At 39.7% G+C, this 16,780-nt stretch overlaps 2 protein-coding genes across 2 annotated transcripts; one reads left to right on the top strand and one right to left on the bottom strand.

The window, feature by feature from the left end:
* Positions 1–351: 351 nt before the first annotated feature.
* Positions 352–1,451, top strand: LOC5575082 (ribose-5-phosphate isomerase). The gene has a single exon (XM_001661754.2). The coding sequence runs from the start codon at positions 547–549 to the stop codon at positions 1,360–1,362; it is 816 nt and encodes a 271-aa protein (XP_001661804.1). The 5' UTR covers positions 352–546; the 3' UTR covers positions 1,363–1,451.
* Positions 1,452–1,535: 84 nt separating this feature from the next.
* On the bottom strand, positions 1,536–16,690 carry LOC5569429 (protein TEX261). Its single transcript, XM_021852981.1, has 4 exons — positions 16,407–16,690; positions 6,119–6,420; positions 2,094–6,053; positions 1,536–1,586 (listed from the first exon to the last, which is right to left on the bottom strand). Exons 1-3 carry the CDS (start codon positions 16,474–16,476, stop codon positions 5,826–5,828), a joined length of 600 nt encoding a protein of 199 aa, XP_021708673.1. The 5' UTR covers positions 16,477–16,690; the 3' UTR covers positions 1,536–1,586; positions 2,094–5,825.
* Positions 16,691–16,780: the final 90 nt, after the last annotated feature.

The following is a 16,780-nucleotide window of genomic DNA, read 5'->3' as shown; positions in this document are numbered from 1 at the left end:
AAACTTGCACACGCTTTCCAGACTCATCAAAATGCATATGGAAATATTACCCAATTTGAAAAATTTATACACGGATTCTGGGTGTTTTTCGAGACTGAGTGCATATTGTTTTCCTCTAAGGTTCACAACTACATCTACACTAGGTCACCCATACCATCGGGCGTGAAAACCACTATATCGGTCGTAATTAAATTTAATTAAAATTTTGTAATAATCTAGAAACTAAATCAATTCGCAATTTAGATAAATAACAATAAAAATAATGAATTAATTATTTATGATTTTTTTTTACTAAGCCTTCTTGTTGAGTATATAGAGTCGGACGACATTATTAAAAAATAAATATAATGCAATTTCAAAATCAATCCTTTAATCTCTGAACCAAGAAACATTTTATTTGTAATGACTATCAAAACAAGTTCACCTTATCAACATCTCACATCAACATAAACTAATTCATAGTGTCCGCATGGTTAAGAATAGTTTCGCACTTTCACTCTCCATAACTAAGGCATTTGGTGCTGCTAGTGGATTTCTTGCGTTTCCATGTTCCAACGTTTCTTCGGGACAGTTTCGCTATTCTCTGGTTCTAGATCTATAAACCCTCTATTAAGCAGTATCGTCGCCAGCCGTGCTTCCTCGTCTGCCGCAGCAAAAATGAGTCTGGATCTGGCCAAAAAGATTGCCGCCTTCAAAGCCGTCGACGAGTACGTGCGGGATAACACGGTGGTCGGAGTGGGCAGCGGTTCCACCGTGGTCTACGCCGTGCAACGCCTGGCCGAGCGGGTTAAAACCGAAGGATTGAAGCTGGTATGCATTCCCACTAGCTTCCAGGCGCGCCAGTTGATTATCGAAAGCGGCCTAGTGCTGGGCGACTTGGAGCAACACCCGAAGATCCATTGTGCCATCGATGGGGCCGATGAAGTGGACGCTGACATGGTCCTGATCAAAGGTGGTGGAGGCTGTCTGCTGCAGGAGAAGATTGTGGCATCCTGTGCGGATCAGCTGGTGGTCATTGCTGATTATACGAAGAATTCCAAGAAACTAGGAGAGCAGTACAAAAAAGGCATTCCAATCGAGGTGGTTCCAATGGCGTACGTTCCGATCAGGAACAAAGTGGCGGCCAAATATGGAGGAAGTCTGAAGCTACGGATGGCCGTGGCGAAAGCTGGTCCTGTCGTCACTGACAACGGTAACTTTATTCTGGATTGGCACTTCCCGGAAGAAAAGTTCGATTGGGACGTCGTCAATCGTGACATAATGATGATTCCTGGAGTAGTGGAGACGGGGCTGTTTGTAAAAATGGCAACGAAAGCCTATTTTGGCCTTGCCGATGGATCTGTGACTGAAAGAAGCGCCTAGGGTTATGGTATCTCACTCGTAAAGTTTATTCAATTTCGCTGCTTTTTTATCGTTATGTTCAATAAATAAAAATAATACAACAAAAACAATGGTTTATTTTCAAGATGGTCGTTGGTTTCGGGATGGAAACAATCAAATTAAAAAATCTTATGTTACACAACCATTTTTTTTTTCATCTGGACTCTCAGGAACTACTGTGAAAGTTTGAGCGGATTCCGTCTATTCTAATGTCGAATTTGTTTTTGAACCTACCCCATTAAACATTTGACAGTTCAACAGCCGACTAAATTTGTTGAAAAATCGGTCGATTGTTGCACCGACGCTTATGGAAGATTAACACAGGGATCAACCGAATATCACCCGATTTGATAGGGTGGGCCGACGTAATCCTACTAAATAGGTGGATAAATCGGTATTTTAAGTAAAATCCAAGCAAGTTGACCTACTAAACACCAGATTTCGTCGGCCACCCGATTTAATCTGGTGATTAGTCAGTTGATCGCTGTGTTAAACTTCCATAAGCGTCGGTGCAACAATCGACCGATTTTTCAACCAATTTAGTCGGCTGTTAACTGTCAAAATGTTTAATGGGGTAGGTTGGAACTGGCGCAACCCGTTATGAATCACAGTTCCAACCCCAACCCGATTCAGGTTCGACCGAACTACAATTTATTTGACATTGGTTTGTTTATGTGTTGATCACCGACCCAGTTCCTAAAAACGAAAACGACATAAGAAAGGCTGAACGAGTTTGTAGTTTCTTTTAGGGTTCATTGCAGTTTTTTTTTTTTTGAGATTTATGGCATATGCTAGCAATTGGATCACATTTCTATGATATTCAGTTTTGAATTTCAAGGAAGAAACATTTCTGCGTAAATCTTGAATAACTTAAAAAGGCATAACATCTGAGGTAATGTGTTCGGCAAAAACTTCCCATCTTTTCAGGTGAAGTTAGGTTTGATATTCACGTTTGATGGTTTAAAACAGGGTTTCCCAACAAGATATTGAATCGAGAGATGTTTGAAGATTTAACTCATGTCTAGCCCGTTGATTGTTCTACCAACTGAAAATAAGAACCTGTTTAGACTGGTTATTTAAACTTTTCAATCAATTTAAAGGATTAAAAGTACTATTTCTCTCAATAAGGTTACTTCACAATTCGATTGACGAATAAAAATTGAGTTATGCTCCGGAAATTGAGAATGCTGACGCCTAAATGATATAAAATTTATTAAAAACAAAATGATTTGATCGCTATCTGAATAGCAGGAAAAACCATTTATTCAATTTTCTTCGCAACACTGATGGTTTTAAAATTTTGATAATTGGCGATGATTGAATGTTGTATCTTGCGCCTTAGGTGAAACAGCTTGGAATCCAAGTTTAATACTGTACCAAAACTTTGAGAGACAAATCTAATGCTTCTTTCGCCCATCGAACGACAGTGCAATTTCTATTTCTTGGATGAACTTCGCCAAATCGCGAGAACGTATCTTGTAAAACTTTGGACAAGATCCTTTACAGTGGAATTAAATGGCATAGTACTGAATTCTGTTTTTCATTTACTTATAGGTATTCCACTAAACAACTCGAAGATTTATTTTAAAAGTAGTGAGATACTGGGAGAAGTTTATGTTGAAACATCGTCCAACTTTCGGAAACGATTCTGGCGGAACTTATGGCGACGATCTTTGCATATTTTTTTAAACTAGGCGGGAAACTAGGTTGGATTTCAGACAGAACTAAAGCAAGTTCTGGTACAATTTCTAAAATATTGGAGGAAACCCCGGAGGGATTTGCAAATTCACCTTATGAAGAAATTTCAACAAAGCTGCTCCGACCGATTCGCCGACAATTTATTCGAAAGCTTTGAATTTCTGTCTGTCAATTCTGTTAAAAAATGAGGATTTTTTTCCAGAAAGTGCAATAGCGTTGCCGGAAATTCATAAAATTATTGTGAATGAATTCTGTCAGACATTGTAGAAGGTATCTGTTCTTTATTGCTTAGTTCAGAATGCTGCTAGCAAGTCCATTTGAAAACAAATCAGAAAATGTTTTTTGAATTATTCTAAGGCCTCTGTTAGAATAATTTTTCTAAAGGGTGTCTCATCATTTACAGAATTCAAATTCCTTGATATTTTCAGGTTTTGAAAATTACATAAATATCAAATTACAGAAATGATTGACGAATTTTTCAGAAGTTCGGCTTCGAAACACTTAAACAAAAAGTCTAACGATAAAGTATTTGTGACTTCAATCAAAAAATCGGATTGTTATAAATGTGAAAACAAAGTAAGAAAAGAATAGATGAATTTGTTATAACCTTCACGAAAACCAAGAATGCTTATCAAATGATCTGAAAATACTTTGAACCGTCAAAGCCAGATATGAAGAAAATAGTCTATTCGTACTTAAGAACAAATTGACTTTTCCTACGTACCCAAAAAATTGTATTTTTTATAGATGATATCTTGGGGAAATCAGGGTTGGTAATGATCGTCTTGGAAACAAGAACTCTAGAGCGCTCTTACCTGAAAACAAAAAAAAAAAAACTTGTGTGTATATAATATAATGTGTTCACTGGATTGTTGATTTTAAAGATATTGTGAGAGAGTTCACATGAAAATGTGTTCACTGGATTCTATTCTTCAATCAAAAAAACACAGTGAAGACATTTTCCTCCAAAAATTTGAAGTTTCGATGATGACGATGATTTTGATGAAGGATCCTTGAAGGTTAAAGATTTGTCCTAATCATTCGTCAAGAGATGTCTTAAGGGAAATGTAAAGGATTTTTTTCAGATTTTTCTGAAGAAAATTTTGAAAAATTCGCGTGTAATTTCTGATGAAACTTGTGTGAATTCTAAGTATGCCTTGATGAATTTCTACGATGATCTGAGTCGAGAATTGTCACCTCGCTATACGATACCGACATTTGTCACCTCACGCCACTCGTAGAATTAACCCATCTGTTCTAGAATTAAATAGCTTTATTTCATTTGTCCACGAATATATTTAATTTAAAGTTTTCGCCAAAACTTTGCCTTGCATCTAACACATTTTAGTTTTGGTAATGAAGTTCTGTAAGGTAATTCGCTTCAATAAAAGCGGCAAAAAATTCAAATTCATTGATAATTCTGAACAACAGATTCCTCCTGGAATTCACAGGATTTCTTAACAGGAAAATCACTAGCAAAATGTTACCAGTAGACAATTATTATTTAAAGCTGAAGAAACCACCTGCCAAACATCCTTAACATTTAATAACCACATTTCTCTTTCTAAAATCAACAAAAGAAGGTCTTGAAAGTGTTTCAACTGCTTTCTAGTACAGAATAATGCTTAATTTTCATGCAAACGTGAACTGCAAGTGAACCATTTTTGAGGAAAAAATATTTAATAAAATACTACAAACATTGAAAAAAATATATAGTCCTAGAAACCGTATTTTTGTGTACATGTATTTTTAAAACTGCTTTGTGAGCCCGTGGGGTGAGAACGCTAGAAAAAAAAGTTTTAGGAGCATCCTTACCGAAACAAAGACATCTTAATGCCAAAAAAGTAAGGCAGCGTCCATTTATTACGTAACGCTAAAATTTGAACCCCTTCCCCTCCCTCCGTAACGCATTGTGTGGAAAAATTGAAAAATTTGTATGAGACGTAACGCTTGAGCCTACTCCCCCTCCCCCTAGAGCGTTACGTAATTTGTGGATGAGGCCTAAAGGCCTAACGTTGTTCAAGTCACTAAATTTGAACGAAATCGGAGCACTTACTAAACATATTTCTTCCCGTCTTTTCTCTATACTGATAGGAGAATCTTTACAATTTATGCTCAAAATGTAAGTATGAATTTAGTACTATACCATTTAATTCCACTAGATCTAGTTGTATCCTTTGGCAGCCGTCTTCAGTGTCGTGTACTTGACTCGACTCAAATGTAGTTAGAACAGTTTTTCTCCTACCGTAAAGCACCCATATGTCGCGCGCGCTCCTAATTTCGCTCACTGACAATTTAAACATATTTTGCGAAATTATTTTTTGCTGGCTAGTATCTTTAATAATTGTCTTCAATCATAGTTACATTAAATGTAATCATATAGTCTAATATGTAACAACAAAAAATATGGATAATATGGCAGTGAGCGAAATTAGGAGCATGCGCGAAATATGATAGCATCACGGTATACTAGAACGGTTTTCCATACAAGTTTCAAGCTCGTTTAGACCCTTCAGATTGGATGAATTCCGCTCAAACATTCACAGTAGCTTATGGGGGTTCAAAAGAACACATTTGAGGTGCGTACCTTAAGATTTTATGTAGTTTCGTCATTATGTTACACAGTGTACCTTACACGCTTACACCCTAGTGGTCGTACAAATGATGGCAAAACATTTACAGTCCCTATTAACACCCTCCAACTGGCGGGTGGTTTTACGTAATAACTGGAGATCATTTAAGTACAACTAAAATGCTTTTTTGTTTCGTTCGGGCAGAAGCGATTCCTTCGCGTAGTTGAACAAAGAAAGCAGACCGATCTTCTTGCGGCTGGAGAAGTAGTTCGTCACCACGTCGTTATCACTTAACAGATGCGTCCTCTCGTTGCTCGTCGGCAGGACATTGTCATTGGCTGAGAGAGACACGAACAGTGCGAATGGCACCAGCCACAGGCACAGTGTGAAGTATGCCATTACCTGAAAGAAAAGTAAACGTAACGAATATAGAAATTGTCTCTCATTCGTAATCCAATTAAACATACCTCGGTGAATGGATGGAATTGCTGCTGGAAATAGATGAACGCCAAGTAATGATTGGCCAGGAGTAATATCACAGCACCTAGGAAGCAGGGCGATAGGAACTTCACGTACGGGAAGTTCTTCAGGATGGCTGCATGAAGGGCCTGCGCCCCAAGACCGCAGAGTATTAGTGTCCACGAGAAACGTTCCGTAAAAATGAAAACGATGTACAACAGAACGGAACCCATGATCATCCATGTGATGGCCTTTTTGGCCATGACCGTATACTCCTCTACCAACTCGGCAAGGTAATAGAGGCCAGCAGCTGCAAGTTAATGAGAGAATCATCATCAGTTTTGGACCACAGCCAACTCGCATCATATCCATAGGGAGACTGGGGAGAATTATTCTCATTTTCTTAATGTGGCTGTAACTCTTCAGGGAAATCAAAATTGGATCATTCATTACGAAACGGTTATAAAATGCGTTTAAGGTGAAACAGTTTGGAATCAAGTTCTAAGATTGCACTGAAACTTCAAAGGCACAAATCTCGCGAAGAAAGCATCCCACATCAGTACACTTTTTATTTTGGCTTTGTGCACTAGTAGAAAGCTTAAAATAAGAAGATCAGGAACGTTTGCCAACTATTTCTCCAGTTTTGTGCCTTTGAAAACGTGAGTAGGGGGAGAAGTCGGCCATTGTGCCGGCCATCTTTGGATTCCGAGATGTTTCACCTTAAAGTAAATTTCCTAAATTTCGTTCTTCCAATGACGTGTCTTTGGAAGCGTTTAAAACATATAGGTGACACTTGATCCCCTTTTGTACCATAATCCTGGGTCAGATTGTTCACTAGGGCGAATTTGAGCAGGTCGATACTAGATAGTAATTCCATCCAAGGATGCTGAATGTCTCGTTTGTATCATAGACATTCACAAACATTAAATTTTCTTGTTTATATACCTACAATACTGTTGGGATAGTCAAATTATTGAAATCATACAGTATAACAAGTATAAAAACCTATACTTGTTCTTCTTCTTCTTGACATTAATGTTCTCACTAGGACAGAGCCTGCTTCTCAGCTTAGTGTTCAATAAGCACTTCCACAGTCATTAACTGAGAGCTTTCTTTGCCAAAATTGTCACTGTTGCATTCGTGTGGCAGGTACGATGATACTCTATGCCCAGCTACACCGAATCCTACAAAGGTTTGGTTTTGAGTTAGTTTTTTTTAATGGTATTTGCTCACCTTACTAATGATTTTAGGTATTTTATTTTTTCTTTTGCAGAAATTAAGCGAAGTGTTAAAGTTCAATCAGTAGTTTCTTATTAAAACCCTTTTCCAATTCGGAACCTCCATGTTGACATTTTGACTACCCTATATTGTATAGTTTTTTGCTGGCAGTAATAAAGTATCACCGCTAGCGCATGACGGTTCACCATAGTAGCATGTCCGAAAGAACTTGAAACTATTGAAAATCAGAGCTACAGGTCCAAAGCCCTGATAAAGGTGGATGGTTGTGATGGCTATGACCGTGGTCATCATGTGAAGAACAAACGGACAATGCTGTATCGTGTCAGCACCGAGGAGGAAGCCCCTCTAGCACGATGTAGGTAGCACAACCCTGGTTAGGTGGCCTATCGAAGACTCCTCACCAACCAAGAAAGGCAAAAGTAGAGCAAACAGATTGATTTTACGGCAACAGACCCAGCATCGAATAAAGGACAACGATTGGGAAGTTGGATCATGGCCCGTGAGAACTTTGAATGAATCCGCGCGTGTTGGGCTCCTGGCTCGTGAACTGCGGCATGTCGGCGTGAACGTGGCAGCTATTCAGGAAATACGCTGGCCGAGAACCGGAGAACGTGAATACGACATCTACTACAACGGTGGCGACAGAGCATAACTTGGAGTTGGCTTCATAATGATTGGAAAGCAGATGAAGCGAATTATTCGGTGGAAACCGGTCAGCGACCGAATCTGTATGTTCAGAATGGAGGGCAAGTTATTCAACTACAGCCTGAGCAGAATATATGCGTCAACGAACGATAAGCCCGACGACATGAAGGATGATTTCTATGAGAGCCTGGATAAGGCCTATGGAGAGTGCCCAAAACAAGACGTCAAGATAGTCATCGGCGACGCAAATGCCCAGATCGGGAAAGAAGATTGTCATTGGAACGGAAAGTCTCCATTCCGTTACCAATGATAATGGCTTGCGATTAGAGCGATGGCAATCAGCAGTACCTACTTCGCACGAAAGAATATCCGCAAACACACCTGGTGACACACGAGTGGCGATGCCTGCTCCCGAAAAGACCACATGCTGGTTGATGGGCGACTTTTCTCAGATGTCATGGATGTCAGGACCTTCCGATGCCCTAATATCGACTCGGATCATTAGCTTGTTGTAGCTAGAATACGGGCGCGGTTATCCAGCGTCACGAGTTCCAGAACAAACAAAACGCTGCGCTTCAATATACAACGCATGTCGACTGTAAGAGAAGCTGCACAGTACCGCCAGCAACTAGACGAGCAGTTGGGAAGAATCAACGTTACTGGAGATGTCGACAGCCTGTGGGACCCTATCTATGAAGCTGTGACAACAACGGCGCGGGAAGTGATTAGCACTGGTCAACGACGAAGACGAAACAACTGGTTCGATGAAGAGAGTGACAGACAGGTCCTAATAGACCTAATAATGTCGCCAGAAGCCGTATGGTTATGGCTGGTACCCGACAGAACAGAGAGCGGTACAGGGCAGCGAGAGCAGAAGAAAAGCGAATCCACCGCAGAAAGAAAAGGGAGCACGAAGAAAATGTGGTAGCTGAAGCTCAAGAAAGCATGAACCGGATTGATATGCGGAGATTCTATGCAACGGTCAATGGTGCGCGGCACAATACCGTACCAGTGCCTACCATGTGTAATTATCGAGAAGGGAATTTGCTGACCGATAAAACGGCGGTGGCTGTCAGGTGGAAGGAGCACTTTCAGCAATTGTTGAACGGTGATAATGGAAATGTAGCGAGGAACATGATGAATATTAATGATGACGATCAAGCTGTGGACCCACCGACAATAGGAGAGGTTAAAAAGGCTATCAGCGAGCTGAAGAACTGTAAGGCTGCTGGGAAGGACGAGATCCCGGTCGGGCTTCTCAAGCACGGAAGTGAGCAGCTTTATCAGTCGATCCACCGAGTACTTCTGAAGGTATTGCTCGACGAGTGGTTGGATGGCCTCATAAGCCCAATCTACAAGAAAGGGCACAGACTGGAGTGTGTCAATTACAGAGGAATTACCCTGCTGAATTCGGCGTACAAAATTCTGTCGCGCATCCTGTTTAACAGACTGGGACCGCTCGAGGAGTCCTTCGTCGGCGAATACCAGCTGGTCTTCGTGAGGGCCGTTCGACAACGGACCAAATGTTTAGCTTGCGAATGATCCTAGATAAATTCCGGGAGTATAACATGCAGACTCATCATCTGTTTATTGATTTCAAGACGGCGTACGACTCAGTGAAAAGAAATAAGCTTTGGCAGATTATGTCTGAACATGGTTTTCCGGCGAAACTTATAAGGCTGATACGTGCTACGCTGGATGATTCGAAAACAAGTGTTCGGATCACAGACGAGGTGTCAACCTCGTTCGTGACGTTAGACGGGTTGAAGCAGGGAGACGCACTTTCGAATTTACTGTTCAACATTGCACTAGAGGAGGCTATTATGAGATCTGAAATGGCACTATTATCACAAAGTCGCCCATGCTCCTTGGCTTTGCGGACGATATAGACCTAATTGGAATCGATCGCAGATCAGTGGAAGAGGCCTTCGTGTCTCTGAAGAGGGAGACAGCGAGGATAGGTCTGACCATTCAATCTACCAAAACGAAGTACATGGTTGCAGGTAGAGATAGAGTCAGGCATGTGGTGTAGGTGCTGAGGTAGTGTTTGATGGGGATGTGTTTGAAGTTGTTGAAGAATTTGTTTACCTTGGAACACTTGTGACATGTGACAACAACCCCCCGCGAAGTGACAGATAACGCAATTTTCACGTACCTACTTGCAACGTAAACAATGGGGCCATCCACCGCTGCCGGCACGATTTTTCACTATGGCAGATCGGAATTTTGTGACGGATGCAAAACAACGAATGGAATGAAATGAAATAAGGGCGAGTCTGATATTTTCGTTTTCCAATGAAAATAAATTTAATAAAATCACCAAGCTTAAGCACCAAATGAACTTCAGAGCGCACCAGCTCGTTCGGTGAAAAGATTAAATGACCTGTTAGTGCTTTGTTTTGCGGGAAAGTAATCCATTAGAAATTACTCACAATACAGGCTAACTGATTTTGTGGATCGCTTTTATGCCCTCAAGAGAAATATTGTGGGCCTCGCGGCCGTGCGGTTAGTGTCGTCAGGCATTTAAGCGCATCGTGTCATGGGGTGTGGGTTCGATTCCCGCTTCAGCCATTGAAACTTTTCGCCAGGAATGTTTCTCGGCTGTGCCACCAGAGGTCTAAGTTTCAATCAAATAAGCCTATGAACTAATATACGATGACGCCATGCTGCAACTTCCAGCGAGAAGAAAAACTTTACTGCATGCAGAAAAATGTATAAAAATGTATGAATACAGAAAAATAAACGATTTCGTTGCACATTTATCCACGCATTGTTCATTCGGTGAACATTCGTGTTGGTGCGGATGTCATTTTATGTAATATTAAATCTAAATATTGGAAAAAAAATCAACAAGAAAAGAAGACTGTGGATAAGTCTATTGGATGAATTTGTTGGAATAGAGGTAGTATCGCACCTCAGGTAGAAGAATCGTCGGTTGAGAAGCATGCGTCGTCGTAGGTAAAAGTGTGGAAGTTCGTTGAAAGAGGTATGATATTTGTGTAGGATATTGAATTGTAAATGTATACCTGGTTTGAATAAAGAGAGTTGCAGCTGCTGATTGAGGTATCAGTCAGTTAGCTGCCCAGTTGAAGGAAACATCTACTGTATTGTATTTCTTTATGATTTGCAATCGGATGTGGACGGGCTAGCCTCGCTAGGATCTGCGTGGTTTTAGCGGACTAGCCTTTCAACAGGTTATGGGCCCAGGAACGTGTTCTTACAGCATGTATCGTTCTGGAGGAGGATTGGCCGCATAAGCCGCGTGGCGCAGCACGGGATCCTCAGGCTGGATGGATTGGCCGCAACGGAAGACGGGATCTATCGGGAAAGTAGGCGATACAGGACACTGGATGGCAGCTGGCTGGTCAAAGGAGCTCGTGGACAGGATCGAAGAATCGTCGGTTGAGAAGCATGCGTCGTCGTAGGTAAAAGTGTGGAAGTTCGTTGAAAGAGGTATGATATTTGTGTAGGATATTGAATTGTAAATGTATACCTGGTTTGAATAAAGAGAGTTGCAGCTGCTGATTGAGGTATCTGCCCAGTTGAAGGAAACATCTACTGTATTGTATTTCTTTATGATTTGCAATCGGATGTGGACGGGCTAGCCTCGCTAGGATCTGCGTGGTCTTAGCGGACTAGCCTTTCAACAGAATTACCCAGCTGTGCAAAAGCGGTAATGACCGCCAAAAGTTAGCTTACTTTCTGGTGGGGATCCAACATATTGACGTTTGGCTTGAGTCCGGTCAGTTAACTTGTCCACCGGTGTGATAAATTCACTCGGTCCAAGAATTTTGACACTTTAGCGGGTCACGCTTTTAAATGCTCCCCAAGTGTCAAAATTCTTGGACTGAGTAAATTTAGTGCACCGGTGGATAAGTCCATATCAAGCGACCCATGTGAAACGTCAGATCACTAAATCCTTTTTTTTAATAAAAGTGGGCTAATTTTTGGTGATATTAGCGCTCGTAAAAAGCTGGATAGTTTATCCAATAAACTTATCTGATTGAAACATAGACATCTGGGGGTGATTATGAGAAAAAAAAATGTTCAAATCCGCAAAAAAATGTACTGCGAGTCAAAAGCTGGATATGATCTCAGAATGATTTCAAGCTTATAACTACAGTCAATTTCCCATTAATTATTGATCATCGTAAATATTTAAGGGATGATTCAAATTTTACTTAACGAAGAAATTTGCCAATTTAATCCCCCTCCCTCCCTGAAGTAACAGATTTTGTATGGAAACATTCAATTTATTGTATGGACCGTAACACTACAAAAGACCCTTTCCCTCCCCCTGTTGTGTCACGTAATATTTGAACGACCCCTAACAAATTTGTCTAGCTTTGAATTGCCAAGTGGTCCATAAATAACTTCGTAAACAAAGGATCGGTTACTATAAGCAACATACAGCATGCGGACTACATCACACCACTATTCAAAACTCGCTCGTGGGCCATACAAAATATTCCCGATGGCCGTACAAATCTTTTCAGAGAATCTCAATTTGGTAATCACTCATTTATTTATAATTAAATTACAAATGCCAAACAAAAATTGTAAACCTTTTTTATGTCCATCAAGCATAATTCTAGTTTACGCCCTATTTTGAGCACACTCCGTGATTTCATTGAGTTTGACAGTACCACGGACCAAAATTTTTCGGTACACTGACGTTGTACTGCAGCTGTCATGATGCTCCCGGGTTGTGCGACAACGACGTTTCCCGCGAAGTGAAAAGACGTGTTGCGGCTGCCAATAGTGCCTTTTACGAACTACGTAACCAGCTTAGGTTTCGCAGCATGCAAACGGAAATAAAATTCGCCCTGTATAAAACATTGAATCTTCCGGTGGCTCTCTACGGGCACGAAGCGTGGACGTTGAAAGAGTCAGACCGAAAATCTCTCGGTCTTTTCGAGCGTAAAGTACTGCGGACAATACTCGGTGGGAAACTCGAAAATGGTGTGTGGCGCAGACGCATGAATCACGAGTTGTATCAAGTGTACAAAGATGAGAATATTATCAAGCGTGTAAAATACGGCAAACTTCAGTGGGCTGGTCACTTAGTGCGAATGTCGGAAGAAAGAATTGCGAAAAGAATATTCAGCACGGAATCAGGTAGAGGTCGGCGGCTTCGGGGAAGACCACGAATACGCTGGCTGTACGCAGTGGAAGAGGACCTGGTGACCCTAAACGTTCGGGGCAACTGGAGAAGTTTCGCCCAAGACCGACGTAGATGGAGCTCTACAATACGCCCGACAGCCATCAAGATATCAAGGTAGGTAATAAAGTATCAATTTAATATAAAAACTCATTGATAAAATATATACATATTTAAACATATGTCAAAATATCTTGGATACAGCTTGGCTGTGGTATTGATGGAGATGCAGATACTTTCCAAACAATTGATTTAATGTTCCCTCTATTTTTTAAAGATCTACTAAAAAATGTCAATCAAATCAAATCCTACACTGTAAACTCGGCAGTACCCTTTAATGTGTAAAAAGTACCCACTTTTTTCTCATATATGGAGCTGTCAAAATAAGGGGTATTTCAAATATTAGCATAGAGGGTAATCTATGCCCATTTTCAAATTCAGATCGCTTACTCATTAATGGGTGAAAATGTTCTTAAGTTTGTGCAGATTGGATGGTGTTTTTTACCAAAATTGTCTCAGAACAATTACTGCTAGAAATATAAACGAGGGCTGAAGTCAAAAATGCCGGTAAGTGCAAAAAGTTCTTGTGTGCAATCAGAATATGTTTTGTAATGTGTTTGTAGTTGTTTCAGAAACTTCGAATGTGCTAATTTGCCGATTTTGTTGATCGAGAGTTGAAGGGACTCAACATAACCACACCCACACTACATAACCACATTTCCCGTGATGTTCCGCAACGATGATTGCCATGGATAGAACATATCGCTTATCTGCAGCCTAATGGAGATTAGATTTTAATCATGGGTTTGCAAAGTAAAATAAAATTTCCTTAAATAAAAAGCTTGTTTTGTGTTGTTCATTTCCATTTAAAATAAATTAAAAGCACAGAGAAACAGACGTAACACTTAGAACAAATTTCGATAAAAATCATAGTCGCGAGAACATATACGCCCAATGCTAAAATCGGTGTGTTTGGCCGATCGGCCAACAGGTGGCGGTAGTGTGTAAACGTCAAACACGAACAAAAACGACGCGAGCGCTGCGGGTGGTGAGTTGGCCACCTACCATTTATTCAAATCGACCGTTAAAAAGGTGGTCGATGGACATCGATGAGAGTGTGACGTCTGTTTGTCTGTGTTAAAAGGACTGAAAAAAAAAAAAATTTGAAAACAGAGTAAATTTTACTCTGTTTCTCAAAAGCTATTTTTCCGATAATGGGTAAAATTCACTCGTTGGTTTGACGTACAAGCCGTTTACTCTTTAAAGAGTAAAGGCCCTTTACTCTTTTTATGAGTTAAACTAGTTTCTCTCATAAAGGGTACTTTTTTACCCTTTAAAGAGTACTTTGGTCTTACAGTGTATTAGGCTAATATTTTCAACGCTGAACGATCACTTCGACATCTGGTGGCTAGTAGGAGAACCGTCATAAAAGAGGTTGGGTTGAGAACGCATTGTGTGCAGCATAGGAAGGAGTATACACATATTACACTTTTTCTTGGAATAGTTATGTTGTAGACGATCAGAGAACATTGAAAAACATGATAAACTTTTTTCCTTCGAAAATGTACAGATCCGGTCTGTGCTCATATACGATTAGTGGGATAAAATCGGAAAATTGGTGTTTGGCTACATAGGTTATAAACTTCCGGATTCTTTGTTCGTGGTTAAATTTGTTGTGAAATCACGCGCGTCGCAAGAATAAAGGGTCAAAATGATTATGCCAATGGAAAAAAATGCCTATTGGGATAAAAATATTGAAGCTTTAGTAAAAATTAACTAAATAATATTCATAGGATTTTGCTGATTGAAACATTGACTGGTATGCAACAATTTCCCGGCGTCAATTAAAAGATCCCAGCCAGGTGGTGGCTAGAAAAACGGTACCGCAATCCGGGGTAATATTGATCTTTTTTTATATTTCTTAACGATTTCATTTCAAAATGCATATGTTACAAGTTTAATATTTTAAAAACAAGTACTGCCACCCATTGCTCATGTCTTTATACTGTATTTTGTTTTCTGAAAGTTTTTAGCATGTTTGAAAAAATGTTTTAAGTGATTTTATTAAACTGATGTGGGGTAACATTGATCACCCATGAAGGCAACGTTCGGTAATGTTGAAAATATCATTACTTGCTGAAATCATGGTCCCAGAAGCCGAATATGAAGCTCAAACTCTTACAAGTCATTTACTTTTTGAGTTATTTTGAAATTAGAAACACCTTGAATTGTGGAATATGCCTAAAAGTAGGCAATTTCATAAGGAAGTTCTGTATTCTTTATAGTAATTTGTGAATAATGTTTAACTAATTTATGAAAGTTTTGACTACGGTATCGTTTTCGATGATGTCATTTTCAGAAACAACCGCATTTCTCTTGCTCATACCGTTTCCAGAATGTGAGACATGATTCATTGATCGTGTCTTCCTTAATCATGAAAATCATTATTTCCAAAGGTTGAAAAATTTACGAATGAATACAATTCAATTTTCGCAAAAACCTTAATCTTTATTAGGGCCCATTCACAAATTTTATAAAGCTGAAGGGGGTGAGTGGATGTCCTCGAGCTGTTACGGCTCATACAAAATTTGTAAAATGTTCATACAAAAAGCGTTACAAGGGGGTGGGTGGGTTCGAAAATAGCCATTTTTAGCGTTATGAAATTTGTGAATAGACCCTTAGCTGATGAATATTATGCATTTAACATATTAATTCATCGATAAATTATGAGAATTGTAATTTCTTAATTAGACAATTCTAAGAATATGGAAGTTTCAAAATAGAATTTTATTACACCACAAATATGATGTCGGTAATCTGTATATTAGTTGAGGGGTCAAGGGTCCCCAGCCTATATCTTTCAAAACAAATAGTAATAAAAACACATCTAAACTAAGGAAGTTTTAAGTTTGCTTTCGACTCATTTAAATCTCCATGTTCTGAATTTTTTTGTCAATTTTTTAAAATATTCGTAAAGTTATTAAGATTTTGTTAAGCCGTCATATTAACTTTATTTAGGTTAGTTCAAACAACTGCCCATATAAGATAATTCTTTATATCTTCTGAAGTCCCAGTCTCTTACTATAGAAGAAGTATTGCATAAAATTATTTAGAATAAATCAGTTACTGTTTTAGATTCTAGGGAAATGGGGTGAGATCGAGTCTCCCCGGGGATCAAGTCTACCCAACATCCCCTATGAATTTACCTGTTCTATTCGGTCATCACCCCAAAAGGAACAATCTATACAAACCTATGGACACGGTCACGAAGCAGATCTGCACCAGCAGCGAGAAGTAACTCAGCAAACTAAGGAAAGTCATTTTGCTCTCGGGGTATCCCGGATTCGGTCACTGGATGCGACAAATAATGTGCACAACTTTCTACACTTATAAACTAACTAAACTGTCTTACTTTATGAATCCATTTTCTTAAAAATTAATAGTTTTCTCACAATCGTCACTCGATTTCGTTTTGTTCTGTATCGGTCGCATCGATATTATGAAAAACTGCGATGTGGAAGGGCAACAAAAAGCGATCATCAGACGCAAAACATTCGTTTGACAGCGACAAACGTCATACGTCGCCCCTTCGGGAACGTTTTCTTTCCCTTATCAATGCACGCGT

Source organism: Aedes aegypti, chromosome 3, assembly GCF_002204515.2.
Source record: "Aedes aegypti strain LVP_AGWG chromosome 3, AaegL5.0 Primary Assembly, whole genome shotgun sequence".
NCBI lineage: Eukaryota > Metazoa > Arthropoda > Insecta > Diptera > Culicidae > Aedes > Aedes aegypti.
The sequence above is the reverse complement of the archived record's forward strand: the minus strand, read 5'-3'. Positions and strand labels throughout refer to the sequence as shown.